At 44.4% G+C, this 20,245-nt stretch overlaps 1 protein-coding gene across 1 annotated transcript in view; it reads left to right on the top strand.

The window, feature by feature from the left end:
- Positions 1 to 20,245, top strand: part of mgat4b (alpha-1,3-mannosyl-glycoprotein 4-beta-N-acetylglucosaminyltransferase B) — a 109,167-nt gene that overhangs the window by 51,814 nt on the left and 37,108 nt on the right. The window contains exons 2-5 of the mRNA XM_010901086.4: positions 13,980 to 14,159; positions 15,777 to 15,920; positions 16,758 to 16,891; positions 19,601 to 19,647. Of these exons, the coding sequence (XP_010899388.1) occupies positions 13,980 to 14,159; positions 15,777 to 15,920; positions 16,758 to 16,891; positions 19,601 to 19,647 (505 nt within the window). The remainder of the gene's footprint in view (positions 1 to 13,979; positions 14,160 to 15,776; positions 15,921 to 16,757; positions 16,892 to 19,600; positions 19,648 to 20,245) is intronic.

The following is a 20,245-nucleotide window of genomic DNA, read 5'->3' on the forward strand; positions in this document are numbered from 1 at the left end:
TTGGCGGACCTGCCTTATACAGACACAGACATTCACCTCAGCCACAATTTCAGCTCTCCGGTCCTTGAGTCCTTGATGCTATCCAGATCTAAGCCATATATCTCTTTTTTTTTTCATGTACTGATGTGCTATTCTTAGCTAGCGTTGGCCTTCCATGCTGAGTGTTTTGTTAGCCACCAGCCAGCATTGAACCTAATGTGAAATCCCCAAGACTTACAGAACATACAGTAGTTCTGGCATTAAAACCACTGTGCATAATGCCTTCTTATGGACCCTCAGGATAACATAGCCTTGGGGGTTACTCAAGCTGAGGTGAATGCTGATTCTAACAGAGGCTAGCCTGGGGCAGTAGTCATGGTACACACATATATACACGTCTGTTTTACTACTCGTATGGGTACCTGAAACATGTGATTAATCAAATTTAGTTTAAGCCCTTTGTATGCCACCAGCTGTCTCAAAGTGCTTTTACAGATACCCAGTCTAAAACAGTAGCAGTATTACTACTTAAGATTAAGCAATGCAATGTTGAAGCACAGAGGCTAGGAAAAACTTCCCAGAAAGGCCTTTACCTAGAAGGAAACCTAGAGGAGTCAGGCTCTGTGGCGGGCTGACCTGTCCTCTTCTGCTTGTACTGGGTGGAGATTGAGTGTACATTATTATACATCAATATATTTACATATAATTTACTTAACAGGCTACTTAACAGGTTGGAACAGATGGGATGTGTACTGTGACAGCAGAAGTCCTCAGGCAGAAAACTAGATTAGCAACACGTGGACTTGGTACAGGGATGACCATTCAGAATCCTAATTTCCCTCACCCCTTACGCTAACTTAACCCTAAACCATAAAACTGAAGCCCCAATCACTAACCCTTGTGTTTTTGGTTCGTATGGTCTCATTTCACTTGGTTTACTATCGGTGAGTTTATTTATTTATTTCTCAACTCGTAAAGGCACACCAATATAGAGCTCTCAACATCGTTTCATTTCCCAAAGCCCACGTACAGAATAGTCAGTCCCTCTGCCCGGGAACCACCGGCTGTTATGATGTGTCCAGGAGTAAAACATAAAAAGAAAGGATGAGTGAAAAGAGAGCAAATTTAAGGATGAGACGAGAGGCCCTATGGGCAATAACGGGCAGTCTGCTCTTCCTCTTCGGAATTACGGTCAGGTTTAATTTAACACTGCCGACCAGATCCTGCCCAGGGAATTCTGCCATTAGGGTCTCTCCTGTGTAACCCTACTGCTGCTCCTCGGGACGGATTTTAAGCTCCTGATGGAGTCGTGATTGAAATGTAAACCACAGCAGCCCATTATGATGTGATTAGCTGTGGTCATTGCAGGATGTGAGCTCTGGTTTGACGGGATATGATTTCTGGCTAATACCGAGATTAGGCAGAGGCTGCGGTAATGGGATGCTAGTGCGCCCCGGCTGTTGGCACCCGACTGGCCTCACTGGCCTGCCACGGTGGGCACAGCTGGCACCGGTCTGGCCAGACTCAGGCAAGGGTCTAGATAATTGCCGGTCCCTTTTGGTGGGTTAGCGGGCGACGGCACACGGCACAAACGGGGCCGCCCGACGTCGACTGGCGTGTTCACGTAATCGGCTTCGGCTTCCTGTTGTTCCAAACAAAATGATTAATCTACACAAATACATTTCCACAGACCGATGTGTCTTAGGGCGTAGCGACTTAATGCTGCGGATGTACTGTGTGTGTGTGTGCGCACGCTCACCGCCCGACAGAAACCTCTCCTGCTCCGTGTCCTCCAGGCATGGCCAGTTGACTCAGCTAACTCCATTTCCTCTCCTTAACTTCACATTGCACTTCTGCTCCAATGAATGTCATTTCTCACTGCAAAACCGTCTTGTTATAGCAGTATGCACTGTTGTTCTGACCTGGTGTGTACTAACTGCTCCCAAACCCCACACCTCTGTAGGCTGCTTGCTTTATGGGAGAATAACTTTAATCAGCGACTAATTTTCTCATGGCTAATTAAACCACTAGTGGTGGGAGGGGTTTATACTGTACGTTCAAATTACACATGCAACAATATTATGTTTTTTTTGTTTGAATCACTAACCCCACCGACTGGATACATAGTAAAACATTTTACAACTACTCTACGAACTAGCATCAATAAATGGTTATATAATCACCAATATCACTACAGCATCTAGCTAACATCAATTCATTGTGATCTGGCAAACAGTGTTACAGCATATTGGCTAGTTAACATCACTGAATGTTTACAGTGAACAATTCTGCTGTTTATTGCAAGTTGGCTGTGTAATTCACATTATTGCATCTTGGCTAGCTCACGCCATTGAATGGTAATACTTTCAACTATATTCTAGCTTATCGGCTAGATAACCAATACGCTAACGATTGGGTAGAGTATTCTCAGTAGCGTGCACCTGTATTCCTCACCCGTGACCTTTTCAAGGACACCTCGGAGCAGCGGAACAAATGGAGGGAAGCAGACGGTCTGAGATTCTAAGTGAGCGCCATCTGCCAGAGGCTTCGTTAGGGACACTGGTTAGAGACAGCCAGCTAGCAAGGCCAATCTGTGACCAAGCCTGACTGAGTGAGGAACCAGAGCCATGGGAATGTGTGTGTGTGTGTGTGTGTGTGTCCGTCCGGGGGGGGGGCTTGCACGTTCCACTCTTCAGCTCTTTCCTTCTATCAGTGTACTCTATCAGTTTGCCCTAGGATAATCCGATTCCCCTCTCCCCGCCTCCAGGGAAATGTATCGATCCATTCATCTAGGATGCCTGTGCAGAAATGTGATGCGAGGATAACGGGCCTAATGCTATTATTCAGGAGACGCCTTGGCCCCTCTGCCCACTAGCGCATGCTCACACACAACACACATACACGCGCGCACGCACACACACACAATGACATGCACACACATGCACACACACACATTCAGAGAAGGACCAGACAAAGGTTTTTGAAGGCTCAGTGTAGTTTTATTTCACTCTATAATGTTGAAATAATACTATGAAATTTTAAAAAAGTCAACATAATGCCCTTAAACCATTTAAAAAGACTGCCTGTCTGAAATGTCAGACTGTTTTCCTTGGATTGGGGTTTTGGACTGCCTGGTGACCAAAAACAAAGAGTTTTTCAAACCGTTCAGCCAAAAACAAATAGGTTACATATCCCTCCAATTAGGTTCCTTTCATTAAGCCACTCCAGGCTTACAAACACTCATACCGATTCTTGTCTGATAAATTGCTCTTGGCTACAAAGTGTGTTTTGAAACAGTCACAGTGAGGAACCTCATCAGAAATTATTTTAATAAAGTGTGTGTGTGTGTGTGTGTGTGTGTGTGTGTGTGTGATGTACTTCATAGTAACTGTGAGTGAGGCTAATTAGGCCAGACATTCTGCAGACTGAGTGGTGTTTAATAGCACCAGTGTCCAGTGTTTTCCCTGCTCAGTGTTGTAGCCTGATCACCATTACACACACACACAGTGTTCCCTTACGCACAAGTCTCACCTGGGAGTATCACCACACTACAGAAGTCTGCACTCGCTGTATCCATTTTTTGACCCTACACGTGTTTGTGTTTAGAGCGCCCCGTTTTTGCTTTCGCTTTATACAAAACATATTGCTAATGGATTGTAACCTGCTAATCTTGTAACCCTTTCATGTGGAAACTTGAATATGCTCAGGTATTTCCTACAGCAACCAACCACTTCTCCTTCCTCTTACCCTTGTCTTATAATTGACATTGGCCTCTTTCAAATCCTCTGTCTGCACCATACGTTTAAAGTATATCCTGACTTTCAAAGGGTGAAAAATCATGCACAGACTCACACACACACACACACACACACACACACACATAGACCCTCAATAGCTTTGTGGGCCACGGTCCAACAACCAAATTTTTCTCAGCTCTCTCAGCAACAGCAGGAGTGAAAGTACACACATCCATTCACAACCATTCATAACCAGACACATTGACATCCATTCACATCTAAAAACATTGACATCCATTTATAACCAGACACATTGACATCCATTCACACCTGGAGACATTGACATCCATTCACCTCCAGACACATTCAGAAGCACACAAATTCACATTCACAACCAGACATATTGACATCCAGAAACATTTACATCCATCCAGAACCAGACACATTCACTACCAGACACATTGACATCCATTCACACCTGGAGACATTGACATCCATTCATAACCAGACACATTCAGAAGCAGACAAATTCACATTCACAACCAGACACACTGACGTCCAGAAACATTGACATCCATTTGCACATTTGCATTCACACACAGACACATTCACACCCAGACACATTCAAAGGCCTTTACGTTTACCACCAGACACATTCACATGCATTTGCATTCACACCCAGACACATTCACACCCAGACACATTCACACACAGACACATTCACACACAGACACATTCACACCCAGACACATTCACACCCAGACACATTCACACACAGACACATTCACACCCAGACACATTCAAAGGCCTTTACGTTTACCACCAGACACATTCACATGCATTTGCATTCACACACAGAAACATTCAAATTCATTACGAATTTTCTTCCAGGGAACAACAGCATTATTTTTCAGTGACAGTGCATGTGATGAGGTTTGCCATATTCAGACAGAGGATTTTATGTGTGTGTGTGTGTGTGTGTGTGCACATTAGATGGCTGCTCTTCTAGGCAGTCACTAAGCTGGGATTAGGTTTGGGTGCTCAGAGCCTTTTGGGGGAATTCAAAAGACTACAGGAGAGAAAAACTATGGGCTTAACCCACCCTTGTCAAAGCAGGTGTGTGTGTGTGTGTGTGTGCGCGCCCACGCTTTAGTATTGTGGGTGGGTAAGTGCTACTCTGAGTTGATGTTGAGGTGTGTATATGACATCAGGCTTTGTTGATATGTTACTTTATAGATCAGTTATCCAGGATGAGCGTATATTAGAGTGTGGGATGCTTTTACACGATGTTCCTGTATGTTTTGGATCCCAAACTATTTAGTATCCTGATCGCACCATAAAGCATAAACAACACTCATTCCAATCCGATCAAAACCCAGTCCAGTACAGAACACATTCCAGCCCTGGCTAAAATAAAACCCAGGCCCTGGTTTAGCGGGTCCCAAGATTCTGGGCCTCTTATCAAAGCTCTTCAGTAAGGTCTGATGCATGAGGATCTTTTAGTACTTGCGTGTGCATAAAATTATTGAGATTTAACGAATTGTCACCTGGAAAATGTACATAATTCACTTTCACTGTGACAAAAGCTGTCCTCATTTGTCCATATTTGAGCATTCTAGCAATTATTCACTTCACCCTACATAAAAAAAAGCCATTTGTTTTACTAAAAAACTAAACAAAAAAACCAACATCTTTGTAGCAGTCTACATAATGATTGATATCAGATTATTGATTATCGAGAAAATGTATAGAATGTTGGCCCAGTTCCATCTCCCACCATTGGCCTCCCTCTGCCCAGCCACTGTGCTTCCTCTCCCCTGTGGGGAGTGGAAATGGAGACCACATTGCTTCAGATCTCTGCGTCCAGTGAACTCTCTGGCTCTGTGTCCATCTGTGTGGTATCAAAAAATATACAAATAAAAGGAACGTACAACAGCAGTCTCAGATTTGATCGCCTAAAGAAATGGACTCGCCCACTGGATGTAACTCACATACACTGGCCATGAGCCCCATGTTCAGATTGAACTATGCATCGCATGCAGAATTGACAAGACTAAGCGGCGTTTCCACATGGCTTGGCGGAACACACCAACCCGGACACACAGAGTTTGGCAAAAGAGGCCAGGCACCAGGCGTAATCCAATAAACAGGATTTAGTTTAACAAGATGTTTGGCTTTTTGACCTAAACGATTCTATTTACAATTAGTGAACTGTAAATAGATGTAGTGAATTTTGACTCAAGAATACAGTCATGTGATGTTTTTTTTCTTTCATATTTGGACATATGGATATGTAATCTTCAACACTATTGACAGATAAATGTGAATAAATTTAACAATGGCAATCATTTATTCATCAAAAATCTACAGAAATTGAATTTCTTAGTGCTGAAAAACAACACTCCTCGCTTCACTAGCTTGTGTTGACCCCTTTGGCTGGAATAACATCATGCAGTCGATTCCAATAACTGTCTGCCAGTCTCTTAAATTGAATGGGAGGATTTTTTTGCCCACTTACAGTACTGCTTCAACTGTCTTATGTTTCAGGGCTTTCTTACATGTGCAGACCGCTTCAAGTACTCCCAGAGCATTGTCAGGATTGAGATCTGGGCTTTGACTTGTCCATTCAATTTCTTGCTTTTGAGCCAGTCTGTCTTAGCTTTGCTCTTGTTTCGAATCAATTTCCTATTGAAAGATCCATGTTCAGTTCCGCTTCACATGGCCTCACATTCTCCTCAAGAATATTCGTTTCAACATGGTTGGCTCAATGAGGGCAAGCTGGCCTGGCCCTGAAGAGAGACCTCACAACACCACAAGGCTACATGGAGAGAGACCTCACAACACCAAGGCTACATGGAAAGAGACCTCACAACACCACAAGGCTACATGGAAGGAGACCTCACAACACCACAAGGCTACATGGAGAGAGACCTCACAACACCACAAGGCTACATGGAAAGAGACCTCACAACACCACAAGGCTACATGGAAAGAGACCTCACAACACCACAAGGCTACATGGAAAGAGACCTCACAACACCACAAGGCTACATGGAGAGGGACCTCACAACACCACAAGGCTACATGGAGAGGGACCTCACAACACCACAAGGCTACATGGAAAGAGACCTCACAACACCACAAGGCTACATGGAAAGAGACCTCACAAGACTACATGGAGAGAGACCTCGCAACACCACAAGACACCATGGAGTACTCGCAAGACTACATGGAGAGACATGGCAGCAACACAGCTTGCATTTAGTGTTGTGAGAAGAGTTTATCTTTTTAATGAGTTTATCTTTTTCCTATCCCTTTATTTGACTCAAACGTGTGGAAAGGCAAGACACTTTTTGCTGAAAGAACAGTGGGTCGGATCCATGCCCACACCGCATCTGTATGTGAGCCGGAGGCGGTAAAATCGGCCACGGCCTTGGGTTCTATGACTTTATAAATCTAATATTACGTGTTCTGTCGTCTAAGATTGACTGGCAATTCAATGAGTTTTCTAAGGCAATGTCACAGCCCACACACTGCTAAGGAATAGCCAAACCTACTCAGTGTTTTAGGTTATTTTAGTCTCTAACTCAAGCCTTTAGAATAGGCTCTGAGATAAACCTGTTATGAGTTCCTCTTGCAAAGGAGCAGCAGTAGTTTGGCTGAATTATTGCCAGTTAATCATAGTACCAGTCTGTGTATTCAGTCTTCGCTTGCTTAATGAGAGTTGGCCCAATTGTGGTATTTGTTGTAGACCTAGGGTAATGGGGAAAATAACAGTCCGAAGAGAGAAATTTCTATCGAATGCCTATTTTATAGAGTATTTTGATATTGACATTTATACTGTAGTAAATGTAACTTATTTTACAATGAAATAAGTTTTTTCCGTAATTCAAATCAAAAAGTGACACCTTCATATATTGAAGATTTATTACACGTAAAGTGAAACATTTCAAGCCTTTTTTGTTTCAGTCTTGATGATTACAGCTTAAAGCTTATGAAAATCCAAAATCCAGTATCTCAAAATATTAGAGTAATAAATTATACAGAAATGTCAACCTGAGAAGAGCTTTAATCAGCTGATTATCTCCCAAGCTTTCAGTACACACAACCACAATCATGGGGAAGACTGCTGACTTGACAGTTGTCCAGAAGACACTCATTGACACCCTCCATGAGGAGGGTTAGTCACAAAAGGTCATTACTAAAAGGGCTGGCTGTTCACAGAGAGCTGTATCAAATCATATTCATGGAAAGTTGACTGGAAGGGAAATGTGTGGTAGGAAAAGGTACACAAGCAACAGGGATGACCGCAGTTTTGAGAGGATTGTCAAGCAAAGCCGATTCAAGAACTTGGGGGAGCTTCACAAGGAGTGGACTGAGGCTGGAGTCTGTGCATCGAGAGCTACCATGCACAGACATGTCCAGGAAATGGGCTACAAGTGTTGCATGCCTAGTGTCAAGCCACTCCTGAACCAGAGACAATGTCAGAAGCGTCTTGCCTGGGCCGTTGCATTTCATTTGTAAATCAAAGTCCCAGAGTCTGGAGGAAGAGTTTACCAGGAGATTTTAGAGCACTTCATGCTTCCACCTGCTGACAAGCTTTATGGAGATGCTAATTTCCCTTTCCAGCACGACTTGGCATCTGCCCACAGTGCCAAAATGACTGGTAACCGGTTTGCTGGCCATGGTATAACTGTGCTTGATTGGCCAGCCAACTACCCTGACCTGCCCCATAGAGATGGGGTTTTGTCAAGAGAAAAATTATATATACCAGACTTAACAACACAGACGAGCTGAAGGCCGAGCTGAAGGTCAAAGCAAACTGGGCTTCCAAAACACCTCAGCAGTGCCACAGGCTGATTGCCTCCATGCCACGCCGCATTGATGCAGTAATTCGTGCAAAGGGAGCCTCGACCAAGTATTGAGTGCATAAATTAACCTATTTAGGAAACCTTTGCAGGTGTTTTTGAGTTAATTAGCTGATTAGAGCTCTTCTCAGGTCAACGTTTCTGTATTATACATTTTTTATTGTAATATTTTGAGATACTGTATTTTAGATTTCCATGAGCTGTAAGCCATAATCATCAAGACTGAAACAAAAAGTCTGGACATTTTTCGCTTTGTGTAATTAATCTCGAATATATGAAGGTGTCACGTTTTGATTTGAATTACGGTAAAAAAAATTACTTCCACAATATTCACATCTTTTGCGATGCATGTGTACATTTCAAACATTCTGAATTCCATGTTGATTTGAAAGCAATTTAAAATAACTATTCAGAGAGCAAATGGAGACATTTCTGTTAAGTGAATGGAGCCACAAAAATGAAGCTCATCACTAAGGATCCCATCAGTAGCATAAGTTTCCCTTTACAAGATAGACCTGAACCCCTGTGGGTAAATGAAGGAAACAAATCCCTGTACTCATATGTATTCAGAGGGTTTTACAGATTGGATCCATTGGAAAAAGAGGCGATAAAACAACGTCTTAAGTCTTGATAAAGCCTTTCGGTACTCAGAGAATATTGCTTGAACTGTGCAGACCTGATCTGTTGAATGGAGAGAGAAATGATTTAGGCTTCGTAATCCCTTATCCATTCTTGTTTTCTGTATTACTTTATATAGATTTGACCCAACCAGGACGCTGACGCTTCCTTCTAAGTGACTGTCAGTTGGACAAGTGTCTACAGTTTACGGCGGTGAAATTAGTACGCAGCCAATAATGCTGTGTTGTCAAGGGTTTTTGAGGAGGTCTTTTTATTCTAAAGGATGCGTGGCCACACACGCGCATCTCACACACGCGCGCTAAGAAACACAACCATGCGCCGACGCATGCGCGAGTATGCACACGCCACAGGTTACATTTACATTGCGCCCACTGCTGCCGCAATTACTGCTTGCAATAGTTCTGCAGGTTATGAGGTGCCAGAAATACACTCACATCCAGAGCATCTTCATTGACCTTAACATTAATACTTAACCCAAATCGTCCATGTGCAGGAGACATGTTTCCTCTCATCCTTCAACTGTTGACGTTTACTTTCACTTCATCCGTATACATTTATATAACCTGGACGGTGAGATCTCGTTGCCCTAGTTGCTCTGCCTCGGTTTCAGACTGGCCTGCAATGTGAAGGTCACACTCTCTGTCCACCCGTGAGCGTGGCTGAGGCTCACGAATATCAAGACTCAAAGTTTGCCCTTGCAGAATACCAAAGGCTGTTCAGGCAGGATTTGAGGGGCTGTTTTTCTAGGTCAGCTCTGCAAAGGTCTACTGCCTTTAGAGGTCAAATAGGGAGCCTACCTCTTCCTGGTCTACCCACGTAACGATCATGTCTTGGGTCATCCCTTTTTCCCACTTTTTTACCTCCACAATTTCGGGAAAATATGGTGGCCTAGTGATTAGTCATTCAACTGTTAGTTAGGCACGACACATTTTAGATATGGTACTGCGTAGAACATGATCCTCATCAACACAAAACCGATTTCCTCTCAGATGTGAACATTGATGAGAGCGGGTTTTCATGGAGACAGCCTGTTGTTTCCCTCTGTAGATATCAGGGCGACAGGATGGTAATTTCAAGTGTTTGTACAGACGAAAATCACTAATACTCATTGTTGCCTGTAGCCCAGGCCTCTGACTAGGGCTGTTTTAAAAGACAATTTCCTCACTGCGACAGGGCCCATCCGTACAAAAACATCATCAGACATTTACCCCATTAACAAACAGCAGTTATGACCGGTAAATAACATTAAGTCTTCTGAACACACACACAGAGCCAGGTCTTGATGAGTCTGGCCCTTTCCATAATGTGATATTCCAGATCCATCCGTTATGTTGTGTTTCACAGCTCGGCAAGACAGCATGTAGCCTCCTATCTAGATTGAGTCTGTAATCAGTTAATACACAACCGTTCAGTGATTAACATAATGAAGTTACAGGCCATAAGTAATTGTGCAGAATTATAATTATGAAAAACTCCACGCTAAGATCCAGGAGGTGTGTATGTGTGAGGTTTTGTTTTATACAGCTTTTACTAAACAGATATGTACCAAAAATGTCCCTGCAATTATATATTAAATCAAGGAACATTTGACTGTGTTGGGACATTACGTTTTGGGATAGTAAATGTGGTTGTCTGTTAACTACCTCTGTGCTGTCTGTCGTTTCTGCATCAACACAATCCAAGTGCTCTCTCTGGTCTGTCTCTCTCTCTCTAGTGTCTCTCTCTCAGTAATTGACTCTCCATTTTAGTAACAGAGTTGAGAAAAGTTGTTTTTAATGAGTGTTATCGCCTTTCCAAAACCCTTTCTTAGAGTACTGTATGATGTTCATCTCTCTCACACACATTCACTTTCTCTCACAAACACACACACACATATACACACACACACAACAGACAAATAGCCCTTTGGGATGCCTAGTTGTTGATTTATGGAGAGGGAGAAAGGGAGATGTAGAAAGAGAGAGATGGAGAGAACAGGGAAGCGGTGGAGAAAGAAGACAGATGGAGAAAGTTGGAGACATGGCAAAAGCAGATTGAAAGTGATGAAGAGAGATGGAAAGAGAGCCACTCACAGAGAGATAAAGGAGAGAACCCAGTATTTCAGTGTCAACATTGTTCCCCGCCAGCCTCCGTGTCTAACACTGAACTCTTCAGAGTGCTGGAATTCTGCTGTTGAGCATATGTTTCATCATATCCACAGTTGTAGCAGGGTTTAAGCACAGTTTCCCTAGCGTTATGCTACTAGACTCTATCAGTCTCCTGCATCTCTGGCATCTCTTGGCACTTTCATCCCTGCTTTCATCCCAGCTTTCCCTCTTCACAACATTTGAAATTGCTGGCATTGTAAAAAGGAAAAGGAACGAAGGGAGGGTGGAGTTAGACACTAACGCGGAGATATATACATATATATATATATATATATACGCGTGCGCGCACACGCAAAAAAAAACATTCATCTACCCAAAAATAAAAAAAACAACACACACACTGGTTGATTTTTGTGTACATGGCATCACTCAATACTGCATAACCAGGATGGATCCTGGAAGGGTCATTTGTTTTCCGGAGGTGTGGTTGTGTCGTTTCTCTCTTGTGCTAGACAATGGAGTGAGAACGCGTGACACATTCCTGGAAGCTTTCTTTGAAGCTTGGGTGCAGGCTGCAGAAGCATAGAGGATCCCAAGGAAGCCCCTGGCTCTTTTTGGCCAAGTCATGTAACACTGTTTGGCACAGCATGTCGTAATAATACAGCGCATTGTTTTGGTACTGGTCCACCTTTGAACCTCTCTATGTATTTGATATTTAAAGTGCCCGCTGTCAGATCTCCATCTACAGGGACGGCTTTCTGTGATCTGTGTGAGTCAGGACTAGGTGCTATCTGGGATTACATTGGGGATTTGTGTTCAGATAGCATTAGTGGAACAGGAGGGTCGTGTTGTTTCCTGGGATTTGGCTTTTCTCTCCCTCTGTTTTTTTCCATCAATCCTTCTCTACTTCACTTTCAATCCATCCATCCCAAGGTGTCCGTGGCGATGTCCTGCAGTGTGTGCATGCGTACATAACAACCCAGCGTGTGCGTGCGTGTGTGCGTGCGTGGACGGTGGGCATCTGGCCCAGGGGAGGGGCCTGGTATAATCCTATGAAATCCAGGCACCGTTTTCTCTCCTCTTTTACTAGAGAGCAGCGTGTAGAAGAAACAGGAGCGACTGAGGGATAGGATGACTCAGAGAGAGGGGTCACTGACCTGGAAACACTTAGGCCACCTCCCTAATCTTACTATGTAGCACACTAATTTTGACCAATGTCCGTTGAGGCTTAGTTGGGGAAACAAATATGTGCACAGGGGGAATAGTGTGTCATTTGGGATTTAACCCCGGCAGATTTCTATCAGAGAACATGTTCTCTTGATACTATAATATTTAATTAATGTACATAAGGTTATGTTGTTATTGATATTGCATGTAGCTGTGTATAGGTATTACCTTCATTTTGGGCAGTTTTTACAATTATTCCTTGTTGATCCTCTCAAGCACTTTCAGATTGGATGGAGGAGTGTCAGTGAACTGCGATCTTCCGGTCTCAAACAGATGTTCAGTTTGTTTCAAGTCTGGGCTTTGCGCGGCTGGACCACTCAATGACATTTACAGACTTGTCCCGAAGCCATTCCTCTGTTGTCTTTGCTCTGTGCTTCGGGTCATTGACGTGCTGAAAGACGACTCTTCCCTCAAACCTGACCAGTCTCCAAGTTCTTGCCACTGAGAAGTATCCCCATAACATGATGCTCCCACCACCATGCTCCACCATAGGGATGATAGTAGCCAGGTGATTAGTGGTACATTGTTAAGGCCAGATGTAGCACTTGGCATTCCGTCTTAAAAGTCTGATTTTGGTCTCATTAGAATGAAGAACATTTGTCCTCATGCCCTCAGACAGCATGTCATATGCCTTTTACTCAGAAGTGGCTTCTGTCCAGCCACTCTACATAAAAGCCTGATTGATGGGCTTCATTGACGGTAGTCCTTCTTGCAGGTTCTTCCATCTCTGTAGAGACACTCAACGGCTCTATTGAAGCGGTCATTTCCTGTAATCACTTCCACAAGACAGTAAGGGTTAGAAAGACTGAACATGCAGATCTGGGACCAGGTTCCAGTAGATTCATCCATCAGTCAGTGGATCCAGTGAGGTGATTCATCCACTAGGATCAATGCATATCAGTCCCGGGCTTAGTGCCTATTGATCAAGCTGTTAACATTGGTAATGACTTGAAAAGTGCTACACGAGGGCCACGGTAAAACAGTCCTTTAAATGCTGCATGCAGTCTCCAAGGACAGGCTGTCTCGTGCTGTGTGTTCTGTCAAGGCTGTTGTAGGGGAACATTCTTTTTTGTGGTGTGCTGTTCATTGTGCCTGTGTTGATTTTGCTCCGTGTATCACTACTCCCTCATGCGTTTTTCCATTTCCTGCTCTCTAATCTCTCTCTCTCTCTCCTCTGCTGTCTTTCCCCCCCTCTCCTCTGCTCAAATTCAAATTCCAACATGCTTTAATTGACGTGAAACAAGAAATCAAGGTGTTGCCTTTAAGGAGTCGAAACCATATAATTCTATGTAAAATCACAAATCACAGAATAAAGTTTAAAAAGACTCAAAAGAACTCTAAAACTTTGACATACCTCTTTCTCTCTCTCTCTCCTTCTCTCTCTCCCTCTCTCTCTCCCTCGCCCTCCCTCTCGCACTCTCTCTCTCTCTCCCTCTGTATAGATGGTGTGGTGGATATTTACCAGCGGGAGTTTCTGGCGCTGAGGGAGAGACTGCACTCCGCGGAGCAGGAGAACCTGAAGCGTTCCAAGGAGCTCAATCTGGTGCTGGACGAGATCAAGCGGGCTATTGCTGAGAAGCAAGCCCTCAGGGACATTAACCGCACCTGGGCCAGTCTCTCGGGTAATGGATTAAGAAGTGCTTAGAACCTGTCAGACCCTGTTTTGAGTGATGATCAAAACCAGTCAGAGCTTTTGCATTGAAGTTGGTGTCAGCTAGGTGACTGCATCTTGCCAAACCCCACGGTTTCTGTGACAAATGAGAAGCCTTAGAATGTGTTCACGTTCTAGAATCTTTTTTATTTATTTATTTTGACCGCAAGGTCGGCCAGGCAATGTGAAGCCCACATGTATAAGCCCGTCGTGGACTGTTTCTGAACGATTGTGTAACAACCCTCTGTAAGGCAGAATGGTGCTAAAGCTGTGGGTGATCCACTATGGTGTACCCTAACAACTAGAGTAGGTAACCCCTAAGAAAGAGCCGGTGACCAATGGGGTCCCGGCAGTCTGTGCTGCCTCCTCTGGCGCACATGTTCTGCTGTCACTTGGGTTTGTACCCAGCCCACTGCTTATTCAGCGAACAATCTCACCTATGTCTTTCACCACTGTCTTTGTCAGTGAAGCATAACAACACCTGACCACATTTGTAGGAAAGAATAAAGGATGGGTCGCACTGTAAAATAAATCCCTTCTATAACAATAACCCATGCTGCTGTGTGGATCCAGATGGGTGGCAGCAGCGTAGTATAAACCTGTCAGTCCAAAAACCCTTTTTATTTATATAAATTATATGACTGTAATTTATCCTTTTGTCCAGCCCTACTGTTACGGCTCTAAATACAGTATGCTATAATTCTCTGTTCAGGAAAACCAGGAATGAGCAAGAACACACAAAAGTTTGACATAGACAGTTGAATTAATTAGTGTTATTTCTCAACCGAAGCAACAACAACATATGTAAATGAGGGCTGTAGGTACAGGCATGTATTCCTCGGTGGGAAATTAATCTCCAGCTGCTCAGTCTCAACTGTGCTGAGTTGTCAATGTACTGTACATGGGTAGTATTTGCAGTACAACTGTGTATATATGTAACTACAGTATGCACAACCCCATTTCCAAAAGAGTTGGGACGCTGCATAAAATTCAAATACAAACAGAATGTAATGACGTGCAAATAATTTATCCCTGTATTTAATTGAAAATAGTACAAAGACAACTTATCAAATGTTGTTACTGAGAAATATTACTGTTTATTGAATTTGATGCCAGCAACACAGGGGCATGTTTACCACTGTGTTGCATCACCTCTTCTTTTAACAATACACTGTATTGTATTGGGCATAATCAAATGTTCTGTTAATGAAACATTGACATATCTAGCTATAGACCGAAGCAACATAGTGTGAAGGCATATGGGAAACACTTGAAACATCGAGAGGCTTAAATTAAACCCTATTGATTAGGAGTAAATAAGAGAAAAAATCGCTGATCATATAATAAATGAAAACATTAATTACAGTGTAAGTATTGATATGATGGCAGCATGTGGGTCTGAGCCAGTTTGATGTAATTATTGTGAGTGTGACTCCTGAGGAGCTTAAGTGTTTTATTACAGGTCATTCGTACAGTCCTCACAGTGGGACTCGAGGGAAATTGCCTAGTCATGCGTTGTCCTGAGGATCTATGGATGTTTAATTAAATGCATTTCTGGTGTGTGTGTGTGTGTGTGTGTATAAAACAGACGAAACCAAGCTGAAGCTTTGGAATGTGACGACCAGTAAGAATGTCCTCCAGCTGCCCAGCATCTTCCACCATCTTCCCCATCTCCTGGCCAAGGAGAGCAGTCTACAGCCGGCCGTGCACGTGGGTCAAGGACGCACTGGGGGTCAGTACGCGTGCGCTCTCACACACCATTTAACCCTCCTGAACAGTGTCTACCATCCAGCCTCCATCGCCTCCCCTCTCTGGCTCTCTGCCCTACTGTGTCTCTGCCAGGAGAGTTCATTGTCCCTGGGGAGCACCTATCCTGTTAACCCCCCCCCCCCCACACACACACACACACCCAGCAAACATTTCCCTCTATCGAAGGGCCATCCAGACAGCCAGCTAGGCTCTGAGGGGACCTGAAGCGGTGTGTTTGCGTGTGATTTACGTTTGGGCCACCGAAACCCCTCCAAATCGATTATGCAGGACCAGACGTCACTGAAGGACAACTCAGGGGGAGCTCTCGTTGATGCTACCGCTGGCTCCCTTCGAGTAATTGGAGGACTTTTTATGGGTGTATTAAATGGAGGAGCCACAAGGTTCTGCTTACTGTACGTCAGCTCTCATTGAGAGCGGGGGAATCCACTGATGCTGCCCTGACATCGTTATTGATTTGGACAATCCTCCTAGGAAAGAGAAGTTGGTTGGTAAAATATACCTGAATTGGTGTTAACGTAGTGTTGTTACATTGCTTTCTATTCTCACCAGGGCATTATCTTGGTAAAATGGATGGTATCTGTTTATTATGTTCCCTTGTATTGTCGAGCTGTACATTTGTCTCCATCAGTTTTCATTTCTTTAAGAGACTCTTTTTCTTTTTCACCTTTCCTTATAGACACAATTCTCTCCTAGCGGTGAATTTTACACTAAACGACTCATCCCACCCGATCTAGCACATGATTAGTTCCTTCCCTCCCTTAACCAACTGCGATTGGTCTTGTGTGTCCATCTGTCACAGTGTCGATCGTGATGGGCGTGCCCAGTGTGAAGCGGGAGGTCCACTCCTACCTGACTGACACCATCAGTTCTCTGATGGCAGAGCTCAGTGCCTCGGAAAAGGACGACTGTGTCATCGTGGTCTTCATTGCTGAGGTGAGATAACGACGCAACCACCAGTTGGCTGTGTGTACGTGTGTGTGTGTGTGTGTGTGTGTGTGTACGTGTGTGTGTACGTGTGTGCACCCTCTACTGCTCTGCTATCAAAGCTATCATTCCCATATGACCGATGCTAAGCTAATTAGTGTAGTGATAGCAGACAGGCTAGCCCCAAAGATTGGCCCGTTTGTGTTCACTGGACCTCATCGTGAAGACACTCTAATCATGTTAAAGGGTTGTTAAGGTCCAAAGAGACAAATTGTTGCAAGGGACCGTGTTGATTATGTACATACTGTTTTTTGGTGTCGTATCATGTGGGTGTGTGTGTGTGTGTGTGTGCAGACAGATCTCACAATCAGTTTACAATAAATACATTCTGATGTTTTAGAAAAACATTGTTGTTTAGATTATTGGTCATCAAATTGCCAAACCCCCGGCACAGAAAGTGTCCAATCCTTGTCTATGTGTGTTTGCATGGTGGCAAACACATAGGTTTCAGAGCCGTGGAAACCTTTTGGTGAAAATATAGCCAAATAAACTAATCAAATGTAAGCTATGGTAAATATGTTCAAGACTGTGGTAAATTTGTTTTATGCAATTATTCAAAGAACTGTAGCCTAGTCCTTTTACCTGGCATTTCGGTCAAACGGCCCCTCTATGTATTGACTGAACTTTTTGTGTATGTTTGTTGTTTATGTATTTTTTTTTTGTGGAGGGGGGGTGGCTTGATTGTGCTTGTGCTACTGAATGAGTCATGCATAATGTTTTGCAGAAGAAATGTGGAGCAATTATGCTGCATGTTACCATGATTTAATTTGATGGGGACGGCGCGCCCCGGTGAATGCATGTATGTAGCTGCTTACCTCCTAGTGCAGATCCAACCTTGGCCGCCATGCGTCCCAGCCCAACAGCACACACCAGCCCCTAATGGAGGGAAGAACTGTTGTTCCCGCTGCTTTCGCCCGTTTCACTGTTCCTCTTCTCTCCTGTCTTCCTCTCTATTGGACGTCCTTCATCCTTGACATGGAGTACGAAGTCTCGCTTAAACAAATCCCCCTTTCCCTCCCTCCCTCCCTCCCTCCCTCCCTCCCTCCCTCCCTCCCTCCCTCCCTCCCTCCCTCCCTCCCTTACGCCTTTCACCCCAGGCGGGGTGGGGGGGTAACTGTGACAATGTGTTCACGCTGTTGTGCCCCGTTTACGCTCACGGGTTTACGCTCACAGGTTAACGCTCACGGGTTTAAGCTCACAGTTCCCATTTGACCCCTTGAACATACAGTCCATCCGTGACCCCTGCATGGCGATGCGTAAGGACTGGATGGATGGAAGTTTTACCGGGCCACGCTGCTGTCTGGTTGGACCCGTAACCTTCCCTCATACCTATTGGAAATCTTTTCAGATCGCTACAGAATGTGTGGGAGTAGGTGTTGACTTGGAATTGGGCAGTACTGTCTGGCTGCTCAAAGGCCCCTTGTTTTTCAAGAGGATTTTTTTTTATGTTATTCATCGCAGCGATCCTGGCAGCGGGGGTGGAAATGTGACAGGATATTTCTTTCCCTGGTGATAATCCCCCCCCACCCTTCTTCAATGCTTGTTTGGTTAATTTGGGAAGAGAGGGATGCCGTCAAAGTGATCCCAGGTGTTTCCTGTTAGACATCTGGTCCCTTGCCTCTTTCTCTCCATCTCTGAAGCACCACCCTTCTCTTCTTACTCCACCTCTCATGCTCCATCTTCCCCTCTGAAGCTCCACCCTTCTCTTCTTACTCCACCTCTCATGCTCCATCTTCCCCTCTGAAGCTCCACCCTTCTCTTCCTACTCCACCTCTCATGCTCCATCTTCCCCTCTGAAGCTCCACCCTTCTCTTCCTACTCCACCTCTCATGCTCCATCTTCCCCTCTGAAGCTCCACCCTTCTCTTCATACTCCACCTCTCATGCTCCATCTTCCCCTCTGAAGCTCCACCCTTCTCTTCATACTCCACCTCTCATGCTCCATCTTCCCCTCTGGTGCGCCATTTCTCCCTTCCTTTACCCATTAACCTATCAGGATTGAGATACATAGTCATGGTTTAATTACTGGGGCATTTCTGAGAAATAGCTCCAGTGATAGCGCAAAGGGCACTACTGATGTGAGTAACAGCCAAAGAAAGATGGCATCAGCTGTTATACAATTAGTAATGACTGTTGCGTAATGTTTCCGTGCGTGACTTTTCTACAGCAAACCCTCTCAAACAAGTACAGCGGTTTTGGTTTTGACTTGGGGCCTATATGGAAATTCTTAGGCAGAAGTAGTCCCGGCTCAAACCTGGCCGGTGCATGAATACGTTTTCCTCTGCCTGGCCTCGTCACAGCTCTGCATGCTGGATTCATACCGAGCCAGACAATTACACTATCCAGCGGCTGCTTCCACTTGGGAAGAAACTTGAACAGCCCACAATCTCCACTGTGGCCATCTTGGAGTATTATTGAGGCATTGCGCAAATACTGAGATGTTGTTGTGTTACAAAAGCACTTGTTTTTTTTTCTTTCTGCTATCTATGTTGCAATGTATCCAGGGCAAGGGTGGAAGAACTAGGGACCTAACCACATCTGCCTCCAGTAATGCAGTTCACCGGAAGGCTCTTTTTCTGCAGTCATTCACGGTGAAGGAAATGCATCTCGGTGTTAAAAAAAACGTTATTTATTGACGCGTTTCTCTCCCATCTTGCAGACAGATCAACAGTACGCAAACGGTGTGGCTGACAACCTCAAGCGCCTGTAAGTACCGCGGGATGCTGGGATGCCGTTTCCATGGAGACCAGCCTCCCCACAGAGTGGACTGTTTTCTCTCTGTGTCTGGGCCCAGTGTGTGTCTGGTGTGCCTGTGGAATACTGGGGCTTGTGTATGCGCTCTTATGCATGTGTGTACGTGTGTATGTCTGCATGCTATTGGCTTTATTGGTTAGTCACATGTTTGTCACCTGCATTTGAAGTCGACTTGAGTGTGAGTGTGTGTGTGTGTGTATGTACATGCGCGCGCGTGTGAATGAGTGAGTGCGTGCGTGTGATCTCAGTGTCTACTCTACTTGTGGGATATATTTATGTTATCCCTGCTTGGATGTGGATATGGAAGTCTGCACACATGGACACACAGGGCAAGGAAACACATAGAGAGACACACACACACACACACAGGACACACAAATATAATTCACAAAGCATTCAACAACAGGGCACAGAGTCTCCAAGTTGTTCCACTGCTCCTGTATCTATCCTGTAGTCTCAGTCTGTCCTGTAGTCTCATTATATCCTATAATCTCATTCAGTCAGTCTATCCTGCAGTCTCAGTCTATCCTGCAGTCTCACTCTAACCTGC

The sequence above is a fragment of the Esox lucius genome, chromosome 4 (assembly GCF_011004845.1).
Source record: "Esox lucius isolate fEsoLuc1 chromosome 4, fEsoLuc1.pri, whole genome shotgun sequence".
Lineage (NCBI taxonomy): Eukaryota > Metazoa > Chordata > Actinopteri > Esociformes > Esocidae > Esox > Esox lucius.